This window comes from Zingiber officinale, chromosome 10B (genome assembly GCF_018446385.1).
Source record: "Zingiber officinale cultivar Zhangliang chromosome 10B, Zo_v1.1, whole genome shotgun sequence".
Taxonomy (NCBI): domain Eukaryota; kingdom Viridiplantae; phylum Streptophyta; class Magnoliopsida; order Zingiberales; family Zingiberaceae; genus Zingiber; species Zingiber officinale.
The window spans coordinates 33,464,073-33,478,635 of record NC_056005.1 but is presented as its reverse complement, the minus strand read 5'-3'; the positions used below and the strand labels follow the sequence as shown (position 1 = coordinate 33,478,635).

The 14,563-nt window shown below is 37.0% G+C and overlaps 1 protein-coding gene across 1 annotated transcript; it reads right to left on the bottom strand.

The window, feature by feature from the left end:
* Positions 1 to 1,710: 1,710 nt before the first annotated feature.
* Positions 1,711 to 12,717, bottom strand: LOC122029069 (myosin heavy chain IB-like). The gene is made up of 3 exons (XM_042588027.1): positions 12,602 to 12,717; positions 11,920 to 11,996; positions 1,711 to 2,171 (listed from the first exon to the last, which is right to left on the bottom strand). Exons 1-3 carry the CDS (start codon positions 12,715 to 12,717, stop codon positions 1,711 to 1,713), a joined length of 654 nt encoding a protein of 217 aa, XP_042443961.1.
* Between the last annotated feature and the right edge of the window lie 1,846 nt (positions 12,718 to 14,563).

The window sequence follows — 14,563 nt, the reverse complement described above, 5'->3', positions numbered from 1 at the left end:
ATAAATATTTTTAAATAAATAAAATGAAACACGTAAGGCTTAAATATGGACCTAGAGACCTCGGAATTTGATGAAACAAGTTTCTATGCATTCGTATCATTGAGCTGATCATAAATACGTCATCATCCATAATTTTTAATTATTATTTTCAGTGATTTGAATTTTTAACACCAAATTAGGTCAAATTGGGATTAAAAAATTCCAAATATATATATATTTGGTAAAAAATATTTTTATTGATAGATTTATGATCAGGACAATGAGACGAGCACATAGTCGAATTCTGATATCTCTAGGTCCGTATTTAAGCCGTCCAAGTTTGTTTTTTTTTTAAAAATAATTAAATTTTTGGGACGAATCTCTGGATTCGTCCCAAATTTTGGGACGAATCCAGAATTCGTCCCAAACCTATAAATATTTTTAAATAAATAAAATGAAACATGTAAGGCTTAAATATGGACCTAGAGACTTCGGAATTTGATGAAACAAGTTTCTATGCATCCGTATCATTGAGCTGATTGTAAATACGTCATCATCCATAATTTTTAATTATTATTTTCAGTGATTTAAATTTTTAACACCAAATTAGGTCAAATTAGGATTAAAATATTCCAAAAATATATATATTTGGTAAAAAATATTTATATTGATAGATTTATGATCAGGACAACGATATGAGCGCATAGAAACTTGTTTTATCAAATTATGATATCTCTATGTAGATATTTTTTAAAACATCTATAGATTGATATTAACTAAAAATATGTTGTGTACTGAACGGTTGTAAATTAGTGTCCGAAAATCTTAAATATGGACCTAGAGATCTTGAAATTTGTTTAAACAAGTTTCTATGCATCCGTATCATTGAGCTGATCGTAAATACGTCATCATCCATAATTTTTAATTATTATTTTCAGTGATTTGATTTTTTAACACCAAATTAGGTCAAATTGGGATTAAAAAATTCCAAATATATATATATTTGGTAAAAAATATTTTTTATTGATAGATTTATGATCAGGACAATGAGACGAGCACATAGAAACTTGTTTCATCAAATTCCGATGTCTCTAGGTCCGTATTTAAGCCGTCCAAGTTTGTTTTTTTTTAAAAAATTAATTAAATTTTTGGGACAAATTCCAGGATTCGTCCCAAAATTTTGGACGAATTCCAGGATTCGTCCCAAAATTTGGGACGAATCCAGAATTCATCCCAAACCTATAAATATTTTTAAATAAATAAAATTAAACACGTAAGGCTTAAATATGGACCTAAAGACCTCGGAATTTGATGAAACAAGTTTCTATACATTCGTATCGTTGAGCTGATCATAAATACGTCATCATCCATAATTTTTAATTATTATTTTCAGTGATTTGAATTTTTAACACCAAATTAGGTCAAATTGGGATTAAAAAATTCTAAATATATATATATTTGGTAAAAAATATTTTTATTGATAGATTTACGATCAGGACAACGAGACGAGCACATAGAAACTTGTTTCATCAAATTTCGATGTCTCTAGGTTCGTATTTATTCCTTTTTTATTTAAAAAAATTTAAATTCTGGGACAAATTTCTGAATTCGTCCCAGATTTTGGGACGAATCCAGAATTTATCCCAAAATTTGGGACGAATCCATGGATTCGTCCCAAACTTAGGGACGAAATTGGGAACAAAAGATATTTGTTCCTAATAAACCCTAGATCTAGAACTCACCCGATACTTTTTCCCTTCCCTCATTTCTTTCCCCTCTCTCTCCCCCGTTCACCCCTTCCCAAGCTGCGATTTCCAGGTTTCGGCCACATCTCCGACCGACGACGGCGTGATCTGCGACGATCGCTTGATCTCCGGGTAAGCACTCTGCCCTCGGATCTCTCCCTCTCGCCGTCGTAGGGCTGCCTGCCGGCGCTGCCTGGCCGCGGGCAGGCGCTGCCTGGCCGGCGCCGGGAGCTACCTGGCCGCCGCCGGGCGCTGCCTGGCCGCCGCGCGCCAGGCGCGTGCATGGCCGCCGGCGGCAGGCGCGTGCTGGCCGCCGCCGCCAGCCGCGTGCATGGCCGGCGGCGGCAGCCGCTGCCTGGCCGCCGGCGCCAAGCCCTGCCTGGCCGGCGTGTGGCTGGCCGCTGCCAGGCGATGGCTGGACGGCGTATGGCTGCCGTCGTAGACCTTCTGAAATTTAAGTTAATATTCAAAAATTACTGTCTTAATTGATAATGTTGTTTGTGCAGGTCTCATTTTGGCGTGATCTCAGTGTAGTTGAAGACAGCTGTATTTGTTGACCTCTTTTCGGTATTCTTAAGTTCATTATTATGCATTTACTCATTTGTATATAAAGTTAGCTTTAAATAATTATATTATAGTTGATTAATTGCGTTCCTTCTTTTTGATTAGTTGTTGTTTTTGTTTTGTCTTCAATGATAAGATTTATCTATAGTAACTTTTAATAATGTTTAACATGAATAGTTGAATTCAGGTAAAATTCAGAATGAGCGAAGTTGGATGTATAAAAAAAATTTGCCTAATCGTCAAGGGTTAACTCCTGAGTTTATCACTGGATTGAGGCAATTTTTAAATTTTGCATCTAGTCAAGTTATGTATATGGATGGCAATAAGATAAGGTGCGCGTGTAGAAAATGTCACAATGGAAAATTTTTACCCACCGATAAAGTTGAAGAACATTTTTGTAGATTTGGTTTTACTCCGAATTATTATAATTGGACAAGTCATGGCGAACCGTTCATATCTGATGAGGATTATGGACGGAATTTTCAAGCCTCTGCTAGTGGGGATCAGAGTTATTATGAACAATTCAATCCATATCAGAGGATGGTAATTGATGCAAGTTGTCAGAATTATATTCCCGAGACGCTTGGTGCAAGTTCTAGTTTTCCTCCAACAAGTGAACAAATGTTTGCCACTAATACATTGCCATTGGAGGAGCCTGATGTACCAGGTTTGGATGAAATATATTACAAATTTAAAGAAGTATTGAGTGCTGCAAATGAACCATTATATTCCGGTTGTGACAGTCAGACTAAATTATCTCTCACATCCAGATTATTAAATATAAAGGTAGATCATAATATGTCGCAAGATTGTTTTAATGATATTGTTCAAGCGTTTGACGATACATTGCCACGTGATCACAATTTACCTCTTGATTTTTACAGTATGAAAAAACTGGTGAAAGATTTAGGTCTTCCAGTTGAAAGAATTGATGTTTGCAGAGATGGTTGTATGTTATATTGGGGAGATGATGCAGATGTAGAGGTTTGTAAATTCTGTAATCAAGATAGGTATAAGACAACCAGAAGGAGTCAACAACGACGTAAAGCACACAGCCAGTTGTTTTATTTACCTTTAACTCCTAGGTTACAAAGATTGTATGCATCAAGGGCAACTGCGGAACACATGACTTGGCATGCAACTCATCAAGCAGAAGAGGGTTTAATGTGTCATCCATCAGATGCAGATGCGTGGAAAAATTTTGATAGAACATATCCAGATTTTGCAAAGGAGACTAGAAATATTAGATTATGTCTCTGTGCTGATGGATTTGCTCTGTTTGGTAAATCAGGAAGAAATTATTCTTGTTGGCCAGTTATCTTAACGCCGTATAATCTTCCACTTGGGATGTGCATGAAAACACCTTATATGTTTTTAACATTGGTTGTACCGGGTCCGCAAAATCCAAAGAAGTTAATAGATATTTATATGCAACCTCTGATAGCAGAACTTAAACAACTATGGGATGAAGGTGTTCCTACATACGATGTTCATTCTAACCAGATGTTTATACTGAAGGATGCTCTTCTTTGGACCATAAATGACTTTCCAGCTTATGGTATGCTATCAGGTTGGAGTACTGCTGGGATCTTGGGATGCCCAATATGTATGGAGAGATCAAAGTCATTCAGATTGAAACACGGAAAGAAACCAAGTTATTTTGATTGTCATAGGCAATTCTTACCAACAAATCATAAGTTCAGAAAGAATAAAGATGAATTCACTAAAAATAGGATCGAAAGAACACTTCCCCCATTGAGATTGACAGGTCAAGATATTTGGTACAGAGTGCTTCACTTTCCCTCTGTTATTGAACAACCATATGGTACAACATATGAATATGGGAGTACACATAAATGGACTAAACGAAGTATATTTTGGGATTTACCATATTGGTTTAGTCATTTGATACATCATAATCTCGATGTAATGCATATTGAGAAGAATGTTTTTGATAATCTGATAAATACTGTGATGGATATCACCGGAAAAACAAAAGACAATCTCAATGCAAGAAAAGATATGCGACTCATATGTAAAAGACCCACTCTTGATGTCGATGAAAATAGTAGGGGACCAAAGCCAAAGGCAATTTATACATTAAATAAGGATCAAAGACGTGTCCTATGTGAATGGTTGAAATCTTTGAAATTTCCAGATGGGTATGTCTCTAATCTTGGAAGATGTGTCGATTTGAAAGAATGGAAGTTAATTGGTATGAAAAGTCATGATTGTCATATCATAATGCAAAGACTGATTCCTATTGCTTTTAAGGAACTCTTACCACAATTTGTATGGGGAACGATTACGGAGTTAAGTATTTTCCTACATGATATTTGCTCAACAGTTTTGAGATGTTCACACATGGAGAAGTTAGAGAGAGATATTCCAATCATTTTGTGCAATTTGGAAAGGATATTTCCACCCTCTTTTTTTGACTCCATGGAGCATCTTTTGGTTCACTTGCCATATGAGGCCAAAGTTAGAGGACCCGTCCATTTTCGGTGGATGTATCCATTTGAAAGGTAGAGTGTCTTATTTGTATAATTCGACTGATTGAATGAAAAAAAATACTTCTTATATATATTTAATATAATTTTATATATCTTCAACAGATTCTTATATCATTTGAAGAAAAAGGTGAAAAATAAAGCACGAGTTGAAGCCTCTATTGTTAATGCATACATTGTGGAGGAAGTCACCACTTTTGCATCATATTATTTTGAACCTCATGTTCAATGCAAAAGGCGAAGAGCGGGCAGAAATGATGAGGGTCCTATTGATCCAAATGTTATCTCATTTTCAATTTTTAACTACCTTGGTCGACCAAGTGGACCATGTAAACAAAGATACTTAACTGGTAAAGAATGGCGGGCAGCCCAAACATATATTTTACTAAATTGTCCAGAAGTATCGTCATATTACGAGTAAGTATATATTTTTATTGTTATTTTTTTATTTTTTCAATTGTGTGTGTAACAATATATTTTTTTGAGTAGGATATTTACCAACTTATATTCTGAATTATCGACACAAGAGTTCGATCGATTTTGTGAAGAAGAATTTGCTGCATGGTTCAAATCATATGTAAGTAAAAAATCTATAATTTGTTGATACATATGCATACTTTTAACAATTTGTGTTTTGACCTTAGGTTCAAGCTAATCAAGCTCACCTTGAGCAAGAATGGCTAATCCATCTGTCATGGGGTCCAAATTCATGCGTACGCACTTGGCCAGCATATTTCATAAATGGATATAATTTTCATACTCAAGACTATGGAATGTGCAAGAATACCATGAATAGTGGGGTGTGCGTATCGTCATCCAATGAAGGAGGTGCAAACAATGATTTTTATGGTTTGTTGGATGAAATTATAGAAGTAGAATATCCGGGACCACAAATGAAAGTTATATTATTTATGTGTCGCTGGTTTGACCCTGTTAGAGGGATGAAAGTGCATCCACATTATAATTTAGTTGAAATAAATCATAAGAGATTTTATAAGAGATATGAACCATTTGTGTTGGCACAACAAGAAATTCAAGTATTCTATTCTTCATATCCGAGTTTGAAACGCGATAAGATTGATTGATGGGTTGTTTGTAAAACTAAAGCACGAAAAAAAATTGAGGCACGTTGGGAAAACATTGCATATCAACAAGAGGAAATTTCAAACACCTTTCAGACTGAGGAATATATTATTCCAGCTTTACGAGATCCCAACGGTGTAGTAATCAACGTGGATAGAAGTGAAATTGATGATGAGGAGGAGGAGGAGGAGGAAGAGGAGGAGGAGGAGGAAGAGGAAGAGGAAGAGGAGGAGGAAGAGGAAGAGGAGGAGGAGGATGATAATGACAATGATGACTTTGATTTATGATGATGGGTAAGTTTTGTTAGCTTATTTAAAGAAATTTCCCATATTTTATTGTATATACTGTCTCTTTTATAATTTGATTTACTTTATCTGTTAACACATTGTATTTGTTCCTACAGGTAATCAGAGGTCACATTTCATAAATTTCCCCTCCACCCTTTTCCATAATCTTTACATAATAATGGTAAGTTTTAAATTATCCTTTGTTATGTATCAGTTCTGTAATTACCTTTATTAAATTATTGAAATTTCCAGCATATATTTCGACGTGGTGGACGTAGACAGCGACCACAGGACCAGACACGTCCATCACCTGCCAGTGAACCTATGCCACCCCCTACTCAGGCAGGCCCATCCCATGTGTCTTCTCCACCGGCATCATATTCCCCCGCCAGTGTACCTATGCCACCCCTTCATCAGCCGGGCCCATCGCATGTACCTTCTGCACCGGTTTCATATTCACCACCACAAGTACCTTACCCAGAGCGATTACTGTCCACTCAGATCCTCCTGACTCAGCAAGAAACTCATTTGCTGAGTTTAGGAATGATAGAGCTCCTTTAGTCCCCATCGGTGATTCGTAAGTACTATAAAATATTTTATTTGCTAGACATATCTTAATTATTTAACATCGTTATTTTGTAATTTAATGCAGCTTTGAAAATCCGGTACTAGTTGTTCGAGAAATAAATAGAATCGTGAACAACCATTAGGGAGGGGAATCTTTGACATATTCAAGCACTCCATCGGCCACAAAACAACTTTGGTGGAGCGAGTTCAAAGTATATTTTCTTGAGTTTACTTCAATTTTACAGTTTTTATATAATAAAATAAATTTCTATTTCAGCACTTAAATAATTGGGACCCGAATGACGAAATGGAGATACGAAGAATATTTAAAAAGAAATGTGGCGATCACATTAGACATGTACTAAGTCACGCAAAGAGTCGGAGGAAAAAGCCAAACTTCATCACTCAAGAAAATTGGGAGAGGATCACTTTATTTTGGGCAACGGAGGAAAGTAAACAAAGGAGTGACCTGAATAGAATGAATCAATCTCACAATTCTGGTGAATCAAGTGCTATATATGCGGGAGGCTCCATTAACATAGATGAGCATAGACGGAGAATGGTAATTGTTTCACTCTTTCACAAATTTTTAATATATATCAAATTATTTCATTATTTGAAATAATATTTTTAGACCAGGAGAGAGGGAAGGAGCCTTCTTTCATTGATACTTTCACTGCACTTTTAAAAAAGGGATAACACATGGAGTGGGGCGAGAGCAAAAGCAGTCAAGGTTGGATTTAATATTTATTTTACCTTAATATATGATTTAAATTTAATTAGTTACCTACCATTATTGTCTTAATATTATATGTGTTTCTATTATATCTAATTAATATCGTATGTGTTTTACAAAACAGGAAAAATATGATCAACTCGAGCTAGCCCAAACATGCTCACAAGCTGGTAACGATAGTCAGGGGTCTGAGGAGTCTGTTGGCAATAATTTGAGTTTATGGTTAGAGGCCAGTGGAGGACCAAAAGGGGGAAGGATATTGGGGATGGGTTCCTTGAGTAGAACCCAAAGATTAGTTGGAACTTCTTCCTCCACATCAGCACTTACGACCCAAATAAATACCTTGACTGATGAGGTTAGTCATCTGAAGGAAATAATATCACAAAGAGACCAAGAAAGGGTGCAAAGAGATAAAGAACGGGCTATTTTGGAGAAATATATTAGAGATATGCGCCGACAACAAGAATTCATCATGCAACACCTTCAGTTGAGCTCCGTTCAAAGTCAGAATCCTCCCAATGACGATGATGATGCCTACGATGATAACGATGATGGCGGTGATGATTTTTGATAATTTTAATAATGTATGATGAATTTTTTTCTCATGTTTACTGCTTTACACATTAATCAATGGTTTTTTAACTTTTCAACTCTGCCATTTGTAGGTTAAGTCTTGCACTATTCCACTGTCAATGTGTAACGACCCACCTTTCTACACTACTACTACTCTCTAAAGGTGACCGTTACTTGACTACTAACTCTACTTAACAGGTACGCTACTTAACTTCGAGAAATCCCTACCGAAAAATTTCGGCAGAGTCTCCCCTGTACCGGTGACCCCAAACTGGGATACAAACACTATATACACAGCCACAGGCGGCTGGAACATATTTTTCACAACCACGCAGAAATAATAACACGACACTAAAAAGAAACTATTCTAGCAATAGGAAACTATATAGCTCCAACAATAGGAAATAACTCAACTAACAATGCGGAATAGACTCAATTAATCAACATAGACAAAGGAAACAACTAATACAATCTCTATCAACTTAATAACTGAAAGAAAACTCAAAAGGAGTCTTGACAGTTTCCTTAGCAAACTCATGATCTCTCCATAGTCCTGGCATCACACACCGTCACAGCATCTCCTTGTCGCCTTCCTTTCATACTTTAGCTTTTCCTTTATCTGCAGTAGGAGGAAATGCAGTCTATAAGCATAAAGCTTAGTGAGCGCTATCTACTTACAAAAACTCGATATGCATGTATATGAATAAAAATATGCTAAAACTGAATGCTAACATGTAAAGCTACTCATGCTCATAAATAGCAAAGGAACTAACTGAAAAGCTAACATGTAAAGCTAATCATGCTCATAAATAGCAAAGAAATCTAACTAACTGAAATACTAAACATGTATAGCTAATCATGCTCATAAATAGCAAAGAAATCATACTAACTGAAATACTAAACATGTACAGCTAATCATGCTCATAAATAGCAAAGAAACTAACTAAAAAGCTAACATGTAAAGCTAATCATAGAACTATCATGTGTATCAATAAGAAACTGAATTGATACCTAAGCTAAACTAATTAATGCTAAACTGAGTCTAACTTTTATTCACATATCTAATTTGTGAAGTTTTGAAAACTATTTACATAATAGATTAAAATAATAATCATGCTGCTGATGGGCCCGGCAGTGCGCGCATCCCTAACTAAACCCGGGATTGCAAGTTCCGAGTCTAGTAGGGTTTACTAGGTTATCTAAACCTAGGGACGACTGTGGGAGCCCAACCCAATGGATATCTATTCCAGTACAGTGCCATTGCTGAAAATAAAATACTGATTTCATAGCTAATTTTCTTATCTTGCTTTTACTAGGTTATCTGAACCTAGAACTAGGTTATCTGAACCTAGAGGCGACTGTGGGAGCCCACCCATTGGACCGTAGTCCCATATAAGCTGAAGCAAGACTAAATAAGTTATTTTAAATGCTTCTACTGCATTAACTGAGCTATTAAAATGCCTACTGTAGCATTATATTGAGCTAAGCATTTTATCAAGCACTTGGTGTGCACTAGAACACACCCTGCGTACTGAAAATCTGTATACAAAGCTTAACATAAATCTGCATGCAAAGCTTAACAAAAATCTGCATATTAAGCCTATCACAAATCTGCGCTAAAATGCTTAATAAATCTATGACAAACTAAACTGAATGCTTTAAATCTAAACCTGCAATACAATTGGAAAACTGCAATGCCAAACAAAACTAAAACTGGAATACTAAACATAACTAAAACCAAAACAGTAAACTCCAAGGCTGTTCATGTCCCCTTTTGTGGCACAAACTAATTTGAAACTTGTTGGCATTTAAGCCTTTGTGAAGCTTGCTGGAATCTTAAACAAACCTATGTAAAACTAGTTCAAACTTGTACTTTTATAGAGCAACAAAAACAAAACTGCAGGTCTAATTACTCTACTAACTAATTACTCTATTAAAGGTTCTAACCGAATGCTAACCGTGAGGAAGAAAACAACTACAAGCTCAAAATTTATCCCAAGCTATCTCATGTTCATCGCCTACTGCATATACCAATAAGACTAACACACTTCTGTTCAGTATTGTGGCAAGGAACCAAAAACCTAGCTATTCTGTATACCCAGTGCCACGGCAGGGAAAACTCAGACCATATGCCAACACTATGCAATTCGTTTCCCTTCTTTGAAAGTCACAGCATATCTTATTAGGTCAAGGAGGTGTAAAACAATATCAAGAAACATTTTGAAACTCTTTTCCATATCTGTATCGAGACCCAAAGGAAAACTCACGGCAATAGCATAAAACCAAAATCCCTAGCTAAATTCTGAAACTTGTAGGGCTCATGTGTAAACCGAACATACCAATTAGGGTAACAAACAGGAAACCCAAATCAAACGCTGAATTGCTAACATCAAAGCTTGAAGAAAACTAAATCCGAAACCTCAATTCACAGCGACAAGGCAGAAAATCCCGGAACAAATCAAAGAAGCTCAGTGAACAACTCCTACTGCAGGTGAGAAGCAACTCACCTCGCTGTTCTTGGACTTACAACCGGAGAGGAGAAATCTAGGGTTTCGGGTGAAGCTTGAAGATCTCGGCGGCTCCCTTGAGTTCCCGAGCTCTCTTCGTCGCGGTGACCACGCACAGGTGAAGGCCGACCGGAAGAAATCTTCGTCGGTCACCGGAGAGAAATCCTAGGTCCAGCGTCGTTTTCGCCCGAGAGCAGAAATCGCCGCGCGCCGTCGCGAGGGAAGGGTGAGGAGAAGTTTTGTTTCGGGAATAAGAAATTAACCCTTTATAACCTAGGTTTTAAACCGAACTATACCTTAAATCAATTTGTTCTCATATCTGGTTAACAAATCGAGCACAGCTCGGTTGGTCGGGCCGAGTTCTGCTTGGGCCGAGGAGCTCGGTTCGAAACCCAGCTTCTTCAACTTATTTTCCTTCTTATTATTCTCCATTACCATGTTCTACATCATATACATTTCATCTCATTTATTATTAACAAAACGTTTCCAGACCAGTTGGTTGGCTAAGTCCGGATTCGGGTCCGGGGTCTTGGGTTCAAAATCCGGCTTCAACATTTTTTTGTCACAACTTCTTTCTTTTGGTAAAAATACCAAACGACCTCCAAAAATTCCATAAAAATACTCTAAAAATTTCTAAAAATCTCTAGAATTTTTCTAAAGCATTTCTAAATTTTTATAAGGACTTTTAGGACTCCAAATCATGAAATTTGGGATGTTACACAATGTATGAGATGACTTATCTTTGACGTAGATTAATCTATATGACTTTTAGTTGTGTACTAGTAACAAAATTAAAGCATAACTAGGCAATATGAATGGAGTCTCTAATAATCTGACTTTATTTTTGTCCTGATTTGATAATGTTGTTTGTGCAGGTCTCAATTTGGTGTGATCTCAATGTAGTTGAAGACAGCTGTATTTGTTCACTTCTTTTCGGTATTCCTAAATTCATTAATATGCATTTACTGTTCTATATCTAAAGTTAGCTTTAAATAATTATGTTATAGTTGTTTAATTATATAAAGTTAACTTTAAATAATTATGTTAAAGTTAGCTTTAAATAGTTGTTTAATTGTGTGCCTTCTTTTTGATAAGCTGCTCTTTCTTGTTTTGTCTTCAATGATAACGATGCATGAAAGTTCTGAATTTGATCTATGTACGGTCTCAAAACTATATAGATACATAAAAGTTCTATATTTCATCTAGAATTACATCGTACTATTCTTAATATTTTTGCAAAGACTTGTTAAAATTGTGCTAAAATTATTCATATGAAATTGTCAAATAATTAACACAATGAAATGAACACTTATTTTAAACATCCTTTAGTTTTCATTAAATACCAACCAAAGACAAAACTATACATACTTGTACTTTTGATGGATTTGGTGTTGCAATCTCCAGATGTTCGATGGATGCCGCACTCGGTGGCGGCGGAGGTGAGGCTTACGATTTCTGTTAGAAAAATATGTTTTTCTTTTGATTCACCTTGCTCTTAGAATTTGACTGTATAAGCTTGGAGAGCCAAAATGGAAGATGAAAAATTGTTTTGATCTTGTGAACATGAATTCATTATCCTCTAATGAATTCAAGTTGATAATTGATTGACAAAGACCTCACTTAGCCAATGGAGTGCGAAATAAATAAATTTCATGACCTTTGAACAATGCATGCATATCATGGGTCTGTTCTCAAAATGTGTATGATTAAAAAAATATGATAACAAATCTTAAAAGAACTGGTGCCCTGCATGAATACTACAAGTATGATATGTCCATGTTTACACAGTAAAACATTGTGTTAATTAATGTAAACTGTGAGATCTCGGAAAATTTAATTAATAGGGTTATTTGAGAAATAGCCTTATAGAATTTTTCCGGAATTTTTAGAAATTTTCTGGGAATTTTTCGGAGCTCGTACGACGAGTTTTGAGGGGATCAATTCCGGGTACGGATAAAGCCTGTTTGGGATACCCGTTTAAGTGAGGAAAAGTTTGTAATTATAAATTCTTTTCCTTTATTTTTATTTCCCTTCCCAAATCGCCGATCACCGAATCCCTTCCCCTCTTCCTTTTCCCCGATCTCCTCTCTCTGTTCTTTCTGTCCTCTCCCTCTTGCGGACAAGCGACGGCGACGGGACCAGCTCCGGCGATTCCTCTGCCGGCATGACGCCTGGTAAGCCCAGATCCAGCCGAGACCTTTCTCATCCTAGCTTCGATCTCTTCTCCTCGCCACTGGTTCTTTCACGGGGATGAGCCGACGCCACTGATCGAGCGAGATCCACCCGATCGCCGGCGAGGGTTTGCTTCCGGAGGTTTGAGAGTAGGGCTAGTTCCACCTGAGCCCTTCTTCCTTGTGCAACCGTGCCCTAAATCCCTTTCAGCGGCTCCGATCAGTCGTCGCAGCGTCGACCAGCCGTGCCCTAGCTACGATCCTGGAGGCAAGGATCGTTTCCTTGCTGGCAGTTCTTGATCTTCTTCCTATTGACCTCACGGGGTCAGATCTTGATCCTCTTCCTTGAGGTTGATTTGGGCCACAGATTGGGCAATTTCTGTTGGAGACAGCCGATTGGGGTAAGGTAGGTTGTTATTTTGGTTGGTGTTTGGATCAATGATCTGTGCTTGATTCCTTCTTGGTCTGGTTGATCCAGTAGGGTGATCTTCTGTGGTATTCTTGATTCAGCACCCTTTGCTCCGGCAGCTACCTTCCGGAGAGCAATACTTCTCAGGGTGGATCAACAGAAGGGAGGGCTAAGCGTGAGGTATGGTGTAATTTGATTGTTCTAGAGGAATTAGTTTTGATTGGAGGTGAAGTAGTGTTCTGTGGTAACCTTGTCCAACAGATCACCTTGGCTTTCCAGCCAGCTCAGTTGGTTTCCAGCAGCTCATTTCGTTCCAGCAGTGGCTGTAAATTTAGGTAAGGATTAGGTATGTTGCGGTACATGATTAGTTGTAGATCATGGTATGATTTGAATACTAGATGGTTAGTATATCATTAGTTGATACATGTTGTATTTGGTTGCTAAAGTGTAATTAGATTTATTTGCCTAGATAAATCTAATGGAATAATTAGGGTTAAGATAATTAACCCTAGTCAACTGTTAGATTTAATTTAGATGATGATACATGTTATGATAGATATATTTGCTTAGATTTAATCTAATGGAATGATTAGGGTTAAGACAATTAACCCTAGTCAACTATTGGATTTAATTTAAGTTTATATATCTGATCTAATTGGTGATTATGGTTTAGGTAACTAACCCTAATTGACCGTTAGGTTTAATTAGATGATTAGGGTTTTGCCCTAATTTAGGTTTAGAGATTTTATTTAGCTATTCATTTGGATTTAGCTAAATAAAATATATATATTGTTTGTTGACACAGGATTACGATTCGAGACAGGCGTCTCGACGTTGAATTTGGGATTGTACCTTCTATTTGAGGCGGGTACCCTTTGACTTATCTTTTGATACTGTCTTATGATATGTATAGTTTATATATAGTTACTAGTGATAGGTGGTAGATTTATTTCTTCCCTGGTCTTAGCTAGTTGATACCTATCGCATGCTTCATCTGTTAGTTGCTTTACTTCAGGATTGGATATTTACCTCTTGCCATGTGTATATATGTTCATTGAGATGCATATCTATAGTGCTCTACTCTACTGGATTGGTTGCTTACATGTGTGATACATGCTCTTGGATTCATGTTACTTACATCATTGTTATATGTGATGTCTTTGGATTTATGCTGTTTTTATCATGGTTATATATAGATGCGTTTACCTTTTGGACACACACATATATGGAGGAGGCTATGTTCAGGTATGACATCTTGTAGCATCATGCACCATACCGCATGATTGCATGCTGGGCGATGGACGACTCCATTATTGTTGAGCTCGTCGGCCGGCTACAGTAGTGACACAGCACTCAGGGTGTGTATGGCAGGTTGCTCGGTGGTGCACCGCCGGGGTGCTCATGGGTAGCACGACACAGCGGGGTTGCAGCC